The 16,410-nt window shown below is 43.0% G+C and overlaps 1 protein-coding gene across 8 annotated transcripts in view; it reads right to left on the bottom strand.

The window, feature by feature from the left end:
• Window positions 1–6,784, bottom strand: part of NTRK2 (neurotrophic receptor tyrosine kinase 2) — a 311,589-nt gene extending 304,805 nt beyond the window's left edge. For 2 of the 8 annotated variants that reach the window (XM_037023528.2, XM_037023531.2), the window contains exons 1-4: window positions 6,523–6,784; window positions 5,870–5,990; window positions 5,378–5,591; window positions 4,328–4,898 (exon numbers count right to left, since the gene is read on the bottom strand). In XM_037023528.2, the coding sequence (XP_036879423.2) occupies window positions 4,328–4,539 (212 nt within the window). In that variant the 5' untranslated portion in view covers window positions 4,540–4,898; window positions 5,378–5,591; window positions 5,870–5,990; window positions 6,523–6,784. The remainder of the gene's footprint in view (window positions 1–4,327; window positions 4,899–5,377; window positions 5,592–5,869; window positions 5,991–6,522) is intronic. The other 6 variants (XM_037023529.2, XM_037023530.2, XM_017665771.3 and 3 more) reach the window with 6 other exon arrangements.
• Between the last annotated feature and the right edge of the window lie 9,626 nt (window positions 6,785–16,410).

Below are 16,410 nucleotides of genomic sequence, written 5' to 3'. Positions count from 1 at the left end.
AAAAAGGAAGAAATTACCCTTCCCAAGCTAAACAAAAACTCTAGGCCTTATACTCCTGCAACCTAGATATAGTCAAAGAGATCATACAGAATGTTGCTACAGAGAAAAAGACCTCAACTCTCAGCTGTTAGGCCAACTTTTCAGCTGAGAAAACGTCTTTACAAGGGAATATTGAAACAGACACAAACAGAGGTTTATGGGATAGAAACAGTGAAAGATTTTAAACAGAACTAAACTCAGCTCTGGGGAGCTATGACCACATTATCTCAACTTCCCAATACTTGCTTGTAATAACATATAATCCAGGCTCTTCTCTTAACGCTAGTACTCTGAATTCCCGTAAGGAAATATCGCTTTTCGGAGAAGAAAAAAATCAAACACATCTTCCTGTATAGTCAATGAGAGGTGAAGCAGAGGGGGAGGTGGAAGAAAAATAGGGTCAAAAGGGTCACAGGCTTTTCAACTGTTTTACCCAATGTAATAAATACCTCCTAATGCAGAAACTGAAGATATGAAACTAAGAAGACTTTATTTAGATGGTTGCCCTGAGCTGAATTCTGTACATATCTTCACTATGAAGATAGCATGTTTTCAACTCTAGCTTGCAGGATGTTCTAAATAATGAATGATGTAAATTAGACCACCTTATTTATTAAAAAGTCCAGTGTCTTATGTAACAACACTCAAAATTTAATTCTGTGATTCTTAAATGCATGGAAGGCACGATCCAAAGTTCTAGAACCCCCAGTGCAGGGGCTGAGAAGTATATATCAGAGCAATAAAATCTTATGCCTTTCACTCAATCCTTCTGAATAACAGGATTTCATTTTTCTAAGTACAATTAATTGCAGTGAAAAGCTTACTAAGAAGAGAGGGCCAAAATCAAAGTATTAATGACATAACATTACAGCCACTTTACCAAGCCAACAATAATCTACACGTATGACACTGGCAGCAGAAGCTGCAAATTCTTTTGATGTTGTACTAAGAGGAAAAATATTAGACTTATCTCCAAATATTACCCCTACATCAGAGAACATCACCCAAGAAATTCAAAATATAGGTCATTATGTATCTTCATAAAACAGGCCATATAAAAATGCATGCCTTTCCACACCAGTGAATAGACTTAACACTGCTGAACAATAGGCTTAAAAATAGTTAAGATAGTAAATTTTATGTTATGTGATTTTGACCACAAAAAAAAAGCATGACCTATTTTAACCATGCCTTTTACCACTAGGGTGATACAGAACTTGGGCTTTGCAATGCATTCTGGCACTTGAGACAATGGAGACATTTAAATGGCTGTTTGCATAATTCAACAACCCTGGCCTTACTCTTGAATTCCATTTATATGTGACAATAGTATTACTTTTAAATTTAAATTAGCACAGGTATAACCATCTCCAAATAACAAGATGGCACTTACCAGCAGTGTGATGTATATCTACAGACAGATAGGTCTACCTAGAGCACACTAGTAGGTAGAGTAGGAGACAGGTACTGTGACAGGAAGATTTTTTTAATAAAACAGGCACAAACAATGACTCAGAAAACAAAACATCAGCTTGGCTTGCAATATGCATGTAGAAGCAAAAAATAACATCCTATCTCTTAATTAATCTGTACATATATCTTAGAAATGTTCTACCATGGGCTCTCTCTGAACCCTCAAAGGCACAGTGATTGTAACTTTCCCCTCAATATAAAGACATCAACAGATAAGCCATTGTTAAATGTACAGTAAACTGTTGCTTCAGCAAGTTCTAATTATAGTTTATTTACTTACATCATTCCCATTTAAAAAAAACAGAAACACGCAATTTCAGCTGAACCCCATTAAACCAGAACTTTAACATAGGTTATTTTAGGAATACCATTGGGTCTAATGACAAAGTTCAAAAAAACAAACAAATGTGTAATTTGGTTCCAACTGTAGATGGTATCCACTGGCCAAGAATCTAAAAGCTGTTCAAGCAAATATTAATATGTAAGAAAAAGACCACAGATGGTGTCATACACGGATGAAAGTGAAACAGGCTCAGCCACTGATGTCATTTTGATATCGAAACAGCAGAATTCAAAATAATTACACGAAGTGCTTTCCAAACAAGAATTTTGATACGTTTTGCAGATAAAGTCACTGTGGCTCCCACTAGCTCAAACAAAGCTGAGGGACAGAGCAGAGAAAACTATCTTTTCCCAAAGCTCACCTATACTAGCCTGACAAGCATTATTACCTGAATCCTTCACCCTGAACCCTGAACCTACACCCCTCTCTCTCTCTTGCTCAATGGATTCTCAAATCAAAAGAAAAAAAAAAGAGTAGAAATTAGGAGGTCATTATATTGAATGAATAACCATTAATAAATGCTTTGGTAAAGATTATTTTTTTAAATCAGCTTTCAGAAGCCTGAAAATAGGAAGATGCCATCAGATATAAAAGAAACATAACAACAGCAATTTTGAGAACTTGTATAAGAAAGCTCTGCTCAGATCTACTGATTTCATATACATCAGGCAGCTTAGACCACTGGGTTTAAAATAATATTTCTTAAACTTGATAGAGTCTTGCTTTCTTTATCTCTCATTATGACCTTAAAAATAGTAACGTGAAAAAAAATATTAAAATGAAATGATGGGCCCTATCTCATTTCCTCCTTGCTTATAGATAGATCTATCACCTAACACAGAATTTAAAAACCACATGTGACTGTATACAGGCACTCCCCATGGTCTGAAAGGCTCTGAATTCCATATGGCTTCTTCCATCTGACTGCTGAGTACCCCATCTTATGAAAAAGACACAGAGCCTGAGGAAAGGCCACAGACACTTTGACCAGCCTGGAAAGTCTGGACAAACCCCCATCCCCAGGGCCAGCATAGGTGGGACTTTACCCACCTTTCCTCTCCAGCCCTGCCTGCTGCCAGCCTTGCCGAAAGGCTGAGACCCGATCATCCTGGATCCAGCCTGACAGTTGGCTGCTTGCTCCTGGCACAGCTCAGCTCTGCTAGGCCTGCACGTTCCCCTCTGTTCTGTTACCATTTCCTTTGCTATCTAAAGCTTACAAAACCAGCATCACCAGAACAAACATCTGGACTAAAAAAGGCCTCTTACTTACATTCAAAAACAGGTTAGATCGCTCAACTACGTTGGCAGAAGCAGAGTGTGCGTTCTCTGTGAAGGAAAACATGCATGCGCATTCGCCAACCGGAAGGCCACAGCCCAAGCCCTACTTTGAAAGCTGCCTACCTTAGTATCAAGCTCTGTAAGAACAACCAGGGGAAACTTTGTCTTACAAACCTTTGCACAGATGAACAAAATTGCATGTTAATGCAATGGCAAAGTCTCTAGGGACCAACAAAACCCCTCTAGTAGAGGTGGCAGGGAAATGCAGGAGATGGTGAATTCCTACTTAGTAATGTATTTGTCACAAGGCATCAGAAGAGGACAGAAATACACAATTCTGCATCTCCATCAGACCAGGACAAGCTCAAACACTTGCAGGGACATAGGAGTCCCATGTGAAAGGCAGCATTCATCAGAGCACTCACTACACACCACTTTATCATCCAACCTAGCCTTGGGAAATTAGTCAATGGGCAATTACGATTTATAATCCAAATGGTCTCAAAATGATATCTCTGGAAAGTCAAGTCCAAATTAAATCAGAACAAGCTTTTAGGCTTCCCACGATCACATTTTCTCTTTTGAGCAAGTGCATTTCTACACTCAGAACTTCTCCTCTTACAGATCATTTTCAAGGCCATCGCTGAATACAATCTCCTAAGCAAACTCTGATCAATCAAATGAAAAGGGAAATTGGTGAACTCCAAGTCTCAGAGAAAGACGTTAAGGGGAAGGCTCTAAACTCCTCCAACAGATTTCCAAAAGTTAATTATCTTTACCTCCTTTCTAGTAAATATTTGGAACTTCTAGCACAACATACAGGTAGCACCTTATGAAACCAAAATGCCTGGAACTGTGTTACTGTGTAAGGAAAACCTAAAGCACACCCAGCAGGGCTTTGAAATACAAAGTGAGTATGAAATCCCTTCCCACAAGAAATAGATATATTTACATTAGTGACATATATATTTAAGACTAAAAACTATCACACTTATTCCCTCATTAGCAACCCTCCAGCCACTGAAACAGACAGGTAACTCAGGTAACTGACAGATGGCCCAGCCCTGCATCTCTCATCTCTGACTTCTGCTCACACTTGAGACAACATTCATGCCCAGGACAGACCGCCTGGCTAGCCCTGGACCTAGGGCCTGGGAGAGAGGAGGAGGAGGAGGAAGAGCACCAGGAACTCACATTTCGGTGATGTTCTCAGGGTCTGCACTGTTAGGCTCCAATCTCGGAAATGCCACGATGCCGGGAAAAGGGTCGCTGCACCAGATCCGAGAGGCGCTGCATTTGCAGGACGTGGGACAGGCGAGAGCAGCCCTCCAGAAGCCTACAACCAACCAGCAGAAACCCCAGAGCAGGGCCATGGCGGGTCCATGCCTCCTCGTCCAGGACGACATCCCTAGCCGCCAGCGCCAACAGGAGTCAGGCTGAGTACGTGCACCGCGCTGCCCCGGCTGGCCTCCCTGGCCCGTGCTGGGCGGCCTTTGCTGCGCTCGCCGCTTGCCCTACTCGATGCTTGTCGAGGGCGCGCAGAGCCAAGCGTGTCCCGGACTGAGCGTGGCCTGGCGGGCGGCTGTTCACAGTGGCCGGGGCATCTCCCGCCGCCTCACAGGGGGCGCTACCGCCACTCGGAGCTCCGCTGCGGCCGCCGCTGCATGGCCCGGAGCGCCGGGCACCGGCCGGCGGCGCTGCCGGGACTCTCTCGGACGCAGACTCCCTGCCACACGCGCGCTGGGATCCGGGACGTACCTCGAGGCTGGGGACAAACAGACACACTGAACGCCGGACTCCACACACCACGAATTGGGGACTCTCCCTCCGCACTCGCGTCACCCCCACCCCGACCCCAGCCGGGAGACTGTGGATGGATGAGTATCTAGCTCCAGCCCCAGAAATAAACTTGCCCCTCGATGGCACTGACTCTGCCGGGGCCACCACGGTCCCCACCCTCTCTCCAAGCCCGAGGTTGAGGGAGGGGAGATAAGGCAAGGATTCCCGAGGCAAGAATCCATGGCACAGGCCAGGCGAAGGACCCTTTAAAGGGAGACGCTGGGACGGCTGGCGGCGATGGCTCCGCGACGGGGCCCCCAATGATGCTGCAGATTCCGCCACGGCCGCTGGGCGCAGGGGGCGCGCGGGCAGGTGGCGCGGTGCGTCCTAACTGGGAGCCACCACAACCACCCCAGGAGGACAGTGAGGGCCGAGACGACGGAGGGCACTGTCCGCGCTGCTCACCCGGGCTCCGGCGCCTCCCGCCCGCCGGCGGCGCCTGCTCCAGGCTCCTCCTGCCGCTGGGCACTGAGCGCCGAGAGCGCGAGCGGAGGAGCGACCGAGGCTCCTGCTCCAGCCCAATTCCGGGAGCCGCCGCCGCCGCCGCCGCCTCTGCTACTGCTGGCGAAGTGACGTGAAGGCTGACGCAGAGCAGGGGCAGAAACTCCAGAAAATTAGTCTGAAATCCAAAAACACACACGCTCATACACACACAAACCCATAACACCCTCCAGACAAAAGCGACGCGGAGGGGAGGGGAATCTGGGGGCGAGCGGGGAGGAGGAAGGCATCGGTGCCACTGGCCAGAAGCAGACAGCAGCAGCATGTGGGAGTCCATACACGCGCACACACGCACACATCCTGGCCTCGTAGACGCGTGCCTGTGTGTGTGTGTGTGTGTGTGTGTGTGTGTGCGCGCGCGCGCGCGCGCGCGTGCGTGCATTTAGATCTAGGTACCTCTGACATGGACCGTTCCGCCGCTCGACGCCTCCCAGTCCCTAGTTCACACAGCGGTCTCTTCTACAATCGCAGCAGAGGCCGTCTGCTCTTTTGAAATGAAAACAGGCCCGGTTCAGCTCTGAAAAATGCGCTGATGCTTATTATAGGAATCCTCCCTCCCTTCTCCCTCCCCGCTGCGTTCTCCTTTCCCATCCTGCCTAAAAGGGAGGACGAGCTATCCTAAAAATAAATAAATATTGTAAACACCAAAACGTGCTAGGCATTGGTAACCAAGGATAACCGCCCCCATTCCGGGCCATCTATTTGGGGATCCGTGGTTTTGGAGGGTCTTCCTGTTGGTACTGGTGCTTTTGAAAAGGGAGGGCAGTCTCCAAACGTAACTCTAACTCTCTAAGTGGGTCTTTTTCCTGCCTTTTTCTGGCATCACACGCCTGGGAAACAGAGACATGTGAGGGGAAGGGAGCGCGCCTGACGCGTGTTGGGTTCCCGAAATGCGCGGCAGCAGCCGTGGCCTGTCCGATGTGTGGCGCCGCGTCATTTTCTCTCATTCTTCAATCTGGCAGGACGCAGCCATTCCCAGATCGTAGCTTGGCTCCCCGCGATGCCCACCCCCACGCGGGGCACCCCGAGCCCTTGCTCCCCTGTCGTACCTTGCGCGTTTTCTTGTGTGCGCGGGTGTGCGCGAACGCGTGCCCTGCGCCCGCGCTGCCCCGAGCACGACATGCATCCAGCTATCGAGAAACCCGGCGCGGGCAGTTTCTCCGGGTCTCACTAGGGACAAACAAGTCGATCCGGGAGCACCCGGTGACAAACCTTAACTGCTCTGATAGCGCAGTTAAATGATGGCTGCGGGGCATTCGCAAGCCTTGTCTGAGCATCCGTCTTCCCATCTGAGGCTCGGAGACTCCGTTTTTCCGCAGTCATTTAAAAGGGAACTGAGAAAATGCACCGCAGTGCCTGACACTTCCGAGGGCTCTGGTGCCCCCGCGCGGGGAGAGTGCGCTCCGCAAGCTCGCAAGCTCGCAAACTGGAGAGCATGAACCCGCGGCCGCCACGGCGACGGGGACTACGCCGGGGCCGCGCTCCGGCGCCAGATGCGCAACCACCTGAGCCCAACTCGCGCGCGCCCCTATCCCGCCTCGCCGCCCAGCACCAGTTGTGGGAAAAAGGCAGGCAGCTCCTGCGCGAGAAAGGGTGGCGGGATGGGGTCGCGCGTCCCAAAGACAAGAAGGGTCAGGGATCTGCCTGCAGAGATTGGGAGTGGGAAGGATCGAGAAACCCGAACGTCAAGGTGAATGCTTGGATCTTGGCGAAGCCCTAAATATTACAAGGGAAGCGAAAGTATCTGGAGGGGCTTTTGTACAGACCTCAGGCGCTGAGTGAAACCGCGGGAAACCTCTCACAGCACCCAAAATTCTAGCGGCAGGGCGGGAAGACAAGGCCAGCCTCACCACTATCCCTCGGCTGGAACGTGCACCGGGTGACAACGAAAGGCCAAGCTAAAGTTCATTTCCCTGCTCTACCCCATTCCCTGCTGGGAGAGAACATACCAAGGGAAGGAAGCCAAGGGAAAAAACGTTTTGGTCCAGGTCACACAGAAGCACCTGCCGCCTGTCTTGCCAGTGTCCTTAACGGAGATGCCCCTGCGGAACACCTGGAGGAGAAATGTGTGCATAAGTTCCCACATCTCTCACACCTCACCCTCACCCCATATTGCTCAGAAATGGCCCATTATTGCCCTAGTGGCTGCCAAGTGTCAATGCAGCTAAAGGACCTATGGTTTTAGAGAGGTTTGCAGACCAGGATATTCTAATTACGTAGAAATAGTTTAAGAATTTGTATTATAATAGAATTTGTATATAACATACTAATATTATGTTTAGATTACAATACAGGCCACTTAATATCTCCCATTTAAAATTGGAAGTGGCAGCCCAACTTCTGATCGCCCTTAGCCTACTGTTTTTTCCACAGTACTTACTGTTTTTAGCAGATCATTTACTTATTTGTTATATTTATTGCTTACTGTATTTCTCCCAGTCGAATGTAAATTCCATGAAGGCAGGGATCTTTATTTTGTTCAGATATATCTCAAGGACATAGTAGGTACTAAAATACATGTGCATGTTTAATGAATAAATAAAATGAAGTTGGGATTGTTTAAATAGACCCTCTACATTCTCGTTTTCTTAACCTCTAACTCTGCAAGTCCTTCTGAACAATTTCCCCTAGACAGTCTCCCTCCCATTGCTAAACCTTTCCTGTGCTGGAGTTCTCATAGCACTTCTAAAAGCCTTACTGCCTCCTCTGATATGCAGGTATGTTCTAGCCCTGGGCCAGGGAGAGCCTCCTTGTCATTCATGCTGTTAACTCATCATGCACAGTACTTGGACACACTAGGCAATCAACAACCACTTCTTAACTGATAAAATTATGGATCTATCTCAATTTTAAGACCTACAAGATATTTCACAGACATTATGTCAAGGATTCTCAGACCACAGCTTTGTAGAGATGATGAATATTTTTCAGATAGCAAAATGAAATGGAGATAACTTTCCCCAGGTCATATGAAATCTTCAAGGCAAAGATGGAGACTACCTATTGCAAATTCCTGCCTGCACTGGAATATGATCTACCTAGAACTGTAATTTTCAAACTATTTTGACCATGACCCTGAGTAAGAAATGCCTTTTATATCACAATCCAGTGCACGCATACATATAAGCATATAACTTTAAAAATATTTCACAAAACTTAATTACTCTTAAAACATGGAATACACTAATACTTTATTTTTTATTTTATACCATTTCATTTTTTAATGCTTTTAATAACCCAATACATTGATTTTAACATCCAATACTAGAAAACAAAAATACTGCTAACTTCTGCTTCTAAGATGGAATAAGAAGGAACAGATATAATCTCTACCAAAATCATCCACACATTGAACCAAATATAGGAAACAACAATTTTCAGGACAGTGCACATAAAATAATGAAGACTGTGGCTCAGGGGGAGAGAACTCAGGGAGAGTCCTAGCTCCCTGAGTTGAGGAGCCATAGCTTTAGGGTCCAGGAAAATCAAGTAAGGCAGAGTTCACACGGACAGAGTTGCAGGGAAGGTGGTATTGTACAGAGAGGGAGCCCCAGAGTTCTGCAGGGAGTCACTCCCAAGTATGCAGCAGTGTACTGATTAGCGCATAGAGGAGATGAAGCTATCTAAAGCAGAGAAAGAAGCCCTGAAAGGATTAAAGGGAACAGGGTCAAAGAAACTTTCAAAAAGGAAAACTGAAAACTACATATCAGAATTTGTGTCTATATATCAATTACATCTCAATAATCTGGAGAAAAAAAATTGTAAAAAAATTTTTTTAAGGGAATGAAAAGAAAAGCCACAAAATGGAAGACATATTTGCCAATCACATATCTAATAAAAGGTTTTCCCAGAGCTTATTAGAAAGAACTCTGTAAACTCAATAATAATAGTAAGCAAGTTTAAAAGTATGCAAATGATTTGAACATGTAGCTTATAAAAGAAGGTGTACAGATGATAAATAAACCCATGAAAAGATACCCAACATCATGACTCAGTGGGAAAATGCAAATGAAAACTACAATGAGATATCTACACATGAAAGGAAATGGCTAAAATTTAAAAGACTTCCTGTACAAAGTGTTGTCAAGAATGTAGAGCAACTGAAACTCTCATACACTGCTGGTAGGAATGTAAAATGGCTCAACCACTTTGAAAAAGTAGAACAATTTCCTAGAAAGCAAAGCATATACCTACCATGTGATCAAGCCTTTCCACTTCTATGTATAAGAGAAATAAAATCACATGTCCATACAAAGACTAGTATGCATGTGTTCATAGCAGCCTTATTTGAGTAGACAACAAAATGGAAACACTGCAAATACTGATCAACAGGTGAATGAGTAAACAAATTGGCATTCTAATACAATGAAATGCTACTCAGCAATGAAAAGCAATAACTATTGATACCTACAACCACATGGATGAATCTCAAAATAACTGAGTGAAAGAAGCCAGACAAAAAAGAGTATGTACTGTATGATACCATTTTTAACAACCTATAGACAATGCAAACTATTGTGACAGCAAGCACATCAGTGATTGCTGGGGGGATGTGAGGAGTGGGCAGGGAGGGGTTGGAAGGAGCCATGACACAGGGGCACAGGGAAGTTTGAGGATGATGGATGCATTCATTATTATCTTGATTGTGGTACTGGTTTCAATACTGTCAAATTGTGTGTTTAAATATGTTTAGTCTATGTTGATTATATCTCCATAAAGCTATTTGTAAAAGCAAGAAATAAACACTGCCCTAGATCTTCCCATAATCAGCTTCTTGTTCCATTGGAGGGCCATCAGAATCTTCCACTTCAGGCTATTATAAAGTTTGGAGATCTTTTAATAAACTCAGATTCTATAATGTTCTAATTATAAAGGGACCTACTATGTAATACCTTTGAGATTTTAGAAAAAGTCTGGGGAAACCATCATTCAAAAGATAGAAGAGATAATGGCCCACACCTAGAAATAGCTTGAATGTCTACTAATAGTAGAACAATTCAAAAAGTTATGATACTTTCACTTTTTATAATATTATGTACCTAATTAAAATGAGTTATTACTATATACATTGACTTGATGGCATGTCCACATTATATTAAGTGAATAATGCAAGTTACATGACTTACAGGGTGGTTAGTTACTTATACCACATCTGTGACTGTGTTTGATAAAAGTTTTATATATATATATATATATATATATATATATATAGTTAGGGAATCTCAGGAGTTCTGCCTCTTTGTCCAGCTTAATAAATCTGTCATCTTCAGACTCTAGCTGCCAGCTATTAAACAACATGTAACCTGATCCTACAGAGAAAGCCAATATTTATGAATATATTTTGTTGGTGTGTGCATATGGAGAAAAGCAGGGAAATATTTATACCAAATGCAACATCAATAACCTGGAGGGCTTGGAGAGGTTGTTTGGAGAGAAATGTTTCTCTGGCACTAATAACCTCCTTACTCATAACATGCCTTTATTTTCAGCTTTTCCTCTTTTTGTTGCCTTTTCCCCTCAGTATCCTATGTCTGGAGTCCCACCCTTTAGTGGAAAGAACTGAGTCTAAAAGCATGTTCGCAATTTAAATAATGTTCACCACTGGATGTTTCACTTTCCCAAAATATCTGTATGATAGTATGAGAACTCGGGAGAAGACACAATCCAAAGGAATTTCATGTCCCATGGCACCCATAAGTGGGAAAGTACTTGAGGATGGAGGACCCTCAACACCGGCCATTTTGGTACCTGAGGCTACTATTCAGTGATTAGCCCTTTACTTGCTCCTTCTCATTCCAATCAACTCGTATGTCATTCAGAGAGTTTCCCATGTTTCCTGCCTCACACCCTCCAGCTCTGAATGAGGTTCTCACTGTTCCTCACCTCTGCCCAGACAGTCTGAACTGCATGCTGCCCTGGCACTCTGATCGTAGCCACACCCATGGTCTCTTCCACTTCCTTTCTTCCCTGGGTCCAAACCTTCCACTTCTAACTCTTAGTCATACATTAGCCCCAAAAGGAAGGGTGTACAGGGACAATTTGACAGAGCCTTAGCAAATTGGAGTCATATATAACTGGGTGACCCTGAAATCTAATACTGAATCATCTATCTGTCTAAGTCTCATGGCAAACCTGGATTGTTTTCCTAATCTATGTCAACAGTCTTATATCAATACCCATACCTGCTCCTGTGTTCAATTTTATTAAGAGCTATCATATTATGTTACCAAAGAACTCCATTTTTTTACAAGGGAGTTAACTTATTCTGAATTTAAAATTATGGTATGCCTTTTCTGTGCCACCCAGCCTAGATTTATTGGGGCAGTCAAGTGGTCCTTGTTCCAACTGAATTGGCAATTACAACACACGCAAAGAACAGTGTTTATGGCCATTTACCCATTAGAGCTAAAAAGATACAAACATTCAATCATATCAGACTTCTATAGTTAATTAACTAAATCTTCTTCCAACTGGGGTAATAAGTGTTTGACCAATATCCTCTAGACCAATGCTGTCCAATATGGTAATCAACAGTCCATGTGGCTGTTGAGTACTTGAAATGTGGCCAGTCCAAAATGAGACATGCTATATGTGTAAATTGCACATTTAATGTAAAGACTTAATTTTCTGAAAAGAATGCAAACTGCCTCAATAATTTTTATATTTTAATGATACAATTTTAATTTATATATTTTATATTTAATTTTTATTGAAATGATACTTTGGATTTATTAGATATAACACCCTATATCATTAACATTAATTTCATGTTTCTTTTTACTCCTTTTATTGTGAAAAATTTACTTTTTTTTAAACTATCCATTCAACATTTATCCTTTCTAAAAACCCCATTGTTGTTACTTTGAATTGATGACCCAGGTCATTGAGTATCTTGAGTCTTCTGCATAACCTAAAATCTTGAGTCTGTCATCCAACATTTTACGTGTTCCTCCAGTATTTCTTCACCTGCAGGTATAATATGTATACTTTTCATATATTCATTGAAGTTTTTGATAAAAAATATTTAACATAACTAGAGCATTGCCTAGGCTGACATTCTTTCCTTAATTAATCAATCTTTAGATTGAGTGTGACTGTTTAACCAGCTAAGAATCCATGAAATTGAATTCCATACTGACAGCTTCCTTGACCTTTGGCCTGGACCACCTATGCACCACATGCCCAATTACATGAAGACCAAGCTGATATTGCCCACTAGTGGGTTTTTTCGGGAGCTTTTCTTGACAGCGGTGGTTGGGGAGGTGTGTTTTAGTTTTGTGCTTTGCAGTCACCCTGGAACTCATCTCTCATGCCAACTCCATATCTAGCATCATTTTAACCTCATGTCAATCAGTCTAGCATTCATATTCTATTTTTTTAACCTGTAACTCCATTTCTTCCTTAGGTCCCTTTTGATCTTCATATCCTGTTTCTCCAATATTTAAATCAGCTTCTCCAAATGAATTTGTCTAGACTGCCCTTTCAGCACTTGGTGGACTGGGTTGTCTTGGATAAGAATGCCTCTTTCTTAGCTTGCTTATGAAACCTAGCCACAATCCACGTGGCCAATTTTACACCCACTCCCCTTTCCCCTGATGGGGAAAAATTGAGTATGATAGCTCTGAAAAAGGAAAAGTAGAGTACGCAAGTGGGAAATGATCTGAGCAAAATGAACAGTAGTTTAGGTGTACTTTGGAATCCACCTTTGCTCCTTTGGGGGAAAATTGAGACATTTTCTGTTCTTTCCCTCCATATGTCATCTTTCCCAAATATTACCAACAGTTGTTCCTTGGTCACATAAGAAATCCAGTAATGACTTTGCAACCATTAAAATGGACTACCATATCTCTTATGTGATCTCATTTAACTACCATGTCAAATTCTTGTTAACCACTTACCTTGACTATTTCCAATGTAAAGATCCTTTTTATCAGCAGAGAAGGACAGAGAATAAAAAGTGAATCATATTGCCGTGTCTCTATGATCTGTTAATGCCTCATGACCTGCCCCAGCTCTGGCCTTGTCTCTTCGTTCTTCTTACTCTAAGTCTAATTCAAGTAGCCCTTTTTCTTATTGCTCTCTGCATTTTTTTTTACGACTATAATGCATTTGGGACTTCAATCCTTTTCATAGAATTGTGGTGCTCTATTGTATTCAACACTTGGCTATATACCCTGTCTTCCATCTTTTTCCCCACTAAAATCCACAGCCTAGTTATACAGAATCTCATTTCTTCCTCTTGGGGTCATCCATGACTGTGTGATCAGAATTTTAGATTTTAAAGAGTCCCTTCTCTCTCAAATCAATATTCCTTCTTAGTTTTAGCTAGTCAAGGGGGATTTATCTATTTTCCCTAAAAAAAAAAATCTGTTCCCTGAAGTCCAGAATCTTCTCAGCATCCCATATTTAGCCCAAACAACACCCAGTGCTGCAGCCAGGACAGTCTTGGGGGTTTCCATGGTCCTGTTATAAGTGTCCTTTCCTCCCCACCCCCCTAACCTGAGGAACTCCTCTAACATCCAAACAATGTTTCCTCGGGGCCAGGATGATGGTATCTTCGGCGACTGAAATAGAGATCTCCCAGCAGAAAAAAGAATCAAGCGGACAGAATTAGAGTGAACCAGAGTCACCCCACATCACTTTCCAATTAGAGATGCTCTTTCTGTTGGTCAAACTTTGTCTGTGGCCTATTTTCATAAGGGAGGCTGCTCATTCCTGTGTCCTTGACTTTCTTCTCAATTTGTGATTTTAGCTGAAAGAGATGGGGAACACCTGTGTTGGAAGCTTATACCCCTAAGTCCTTCCATTTCTGTAATAGGTAGGGTAGAAAGTAAGCTGATTCAATAAAGAGACTCCCCAAATAAGTAACTCAAACAAGTCCAAAATTTATGTCTCATGTCACAGTTCTGAGTGAATATGCCTCCTGGGCAGAGTACATGGCTCTGCTCCATGGAGTTAGCCATAGATCTCGGCTCCCTCTGGCTTGTTCTTCTCATTTGCCTAGGGCTTGTCTTCATCTACATGGTCAAAGCTGGTTTACCAACCTGCAAGAAGGAAAGAGACAGGAAATGGAGAGCAAATCATCTCCTTGAAAAAAAATGATGTGGAAGTTGCAAACATCACTTAAACTTGCATTTCTCTGGCAAGAACTTAGTGAAGTACCATATCTTCACTGCAAAGAAGATTGGGCATTATAGTTATTTAACTGGGTGTGACTGAATGTCATGAGAAATTTGAAGTGGGGTGTTTCAATTTCTCAAGCAAAGAAAAGAAGAATAGACACTGGGGGCCAATTAGCAGCATTTGCCATAGATTCCTAACTAGAACTTCAGTAACATATAGTCTAGAATTTTCCTGACTACATAATCTTTAAGTTAAAACAGAATTTGATAAGCAAGTTGAACTCCATTTGATACCCTGATACCTTCTCTTTCTGTCCTCAGGGAAAAATTCAGGATCTTTCTGCCACATTGCTCATTCCAAGCCAACTCTGAAGTCAGTCTTTTATGTGGGACTCTACTGATCAACTTCTGCATAATACTGTGAGTGACAAACTCTACTGCCTTAATTTTAATTTCTAAGAATAGCTCTAAATTCTGACCATTATTCTAAAAAAAAAAACCTATGGAAATAAATCTTGTTTGTGTTTTTTCTTTCCAATATCTTCAACTAAAGTTCCTACCACCACCAATCAAAAACAAAAACGAAAACCTAAGATAAGTAGACATAGCAGAAGGCTCTATCATACCACAGGGACCATCTTGCAGTCTTCTCACCTTTGCTATAGAAATCATGAGGCTTGAGTTTGAGTCATAACTATGCCACTTTGTAGTTTGTGCAGTGTTTTGGGAAAAGTAATCTGCCTGTCCTAAGCCTCAAATGTGCCCATCTGTAAAATGAGTCTGAAAGTTTGAAAACATGGCTGCAGAAGCTTTGACATTGCTCCTATAGAGAAGTGGACTCTGTTTCCCCTCCCCTTGAAACTGGACTGACTTGTGGCTGCACCAATGAATACAAAGTGGCAAAGGTGTCACCAGGTGACTTCTGAGCCAGGTCATAAAAAGAAATGCAACGTCTGCCTAGTGCACTATTAGACTTGCTCTTCAAACCCTGAACCACCACATACAAGGCCCAACTACTTTGCGACTATTATGCTGGGAAGCATCTCAACTGACACTTGCAGCTAAGCCCATCCTTACCTACCTAGACACCATTCATGGAATGAAGCCTCTTGGGTCTTCCAGGCCAATCTAACAGCTGACTATCACTGAGTGATCTATGTTGATGCTACTTGGAACAGAAGAGTTAGCAGACCCTATTTGAATCATCAACCTGACCCACAGAACTGTGAGGTAGAGTACAATGGTTGTTGTTTGAAGCCACTAAATTTTGGGTAGTTTTGCTACACAGCACTAGATGACAAAAATTGAGAACCTAGATAGCTATAGAGGTCCCTTTCAGCATTGATATTCTGGAACTTCACATGAGAAATGGAGGGATAGGTACCTTATTTGCCCTGGCCACAAATTCTTCTCCATGTCTCTTACCTCTCTCTGTGCAGCTGCTCATCTGTATTGCATAATTAATGAACTAACCTGCCATCAGTAAAGTAGTTGCTCTCCTGCAGAAGGATAACTTCTGTAATGATACAAACAATAATGCACAGATATTGCCTATGAAGGCAATATTTTGTACAGCCTTAGAACTTTTGAAGGTACTCTGAGACTGCCTTCTAACTGGCAACATCTACAAGCCAGTGGAGAGCTACCAACATCAGTTCTCATACCCTGACTTCTAGGGAATCATTTGGGGGTGGTAGTCATCAGACCCCAAATTCTCTTCAGGTCAGTTGACAGATATTGCTAAGCAATGGAAACACGAAGAAGAATAAAACATAATCCTTGTCTTCTAAGAGCTTGATGTCCTATGGGAACATG

This window comes from Manis javanica, chromosome 2, assembly GCF_040802235.1.
Source record: "Manis javanica isolate MJ-LG chromosome 2, MJ_LKY, whole genome shotgun sequence".
Taxonomy (NCBI): Eukaryota; Metazoa; Chordata; class Mammalia; order Pholidota; family Manidae; genus Manis; species Manis javanica.
Note: the sequence above shows the minus strand (reverse complement) of the source record. Positions and strands in the feature narration are given on the sequence as shown.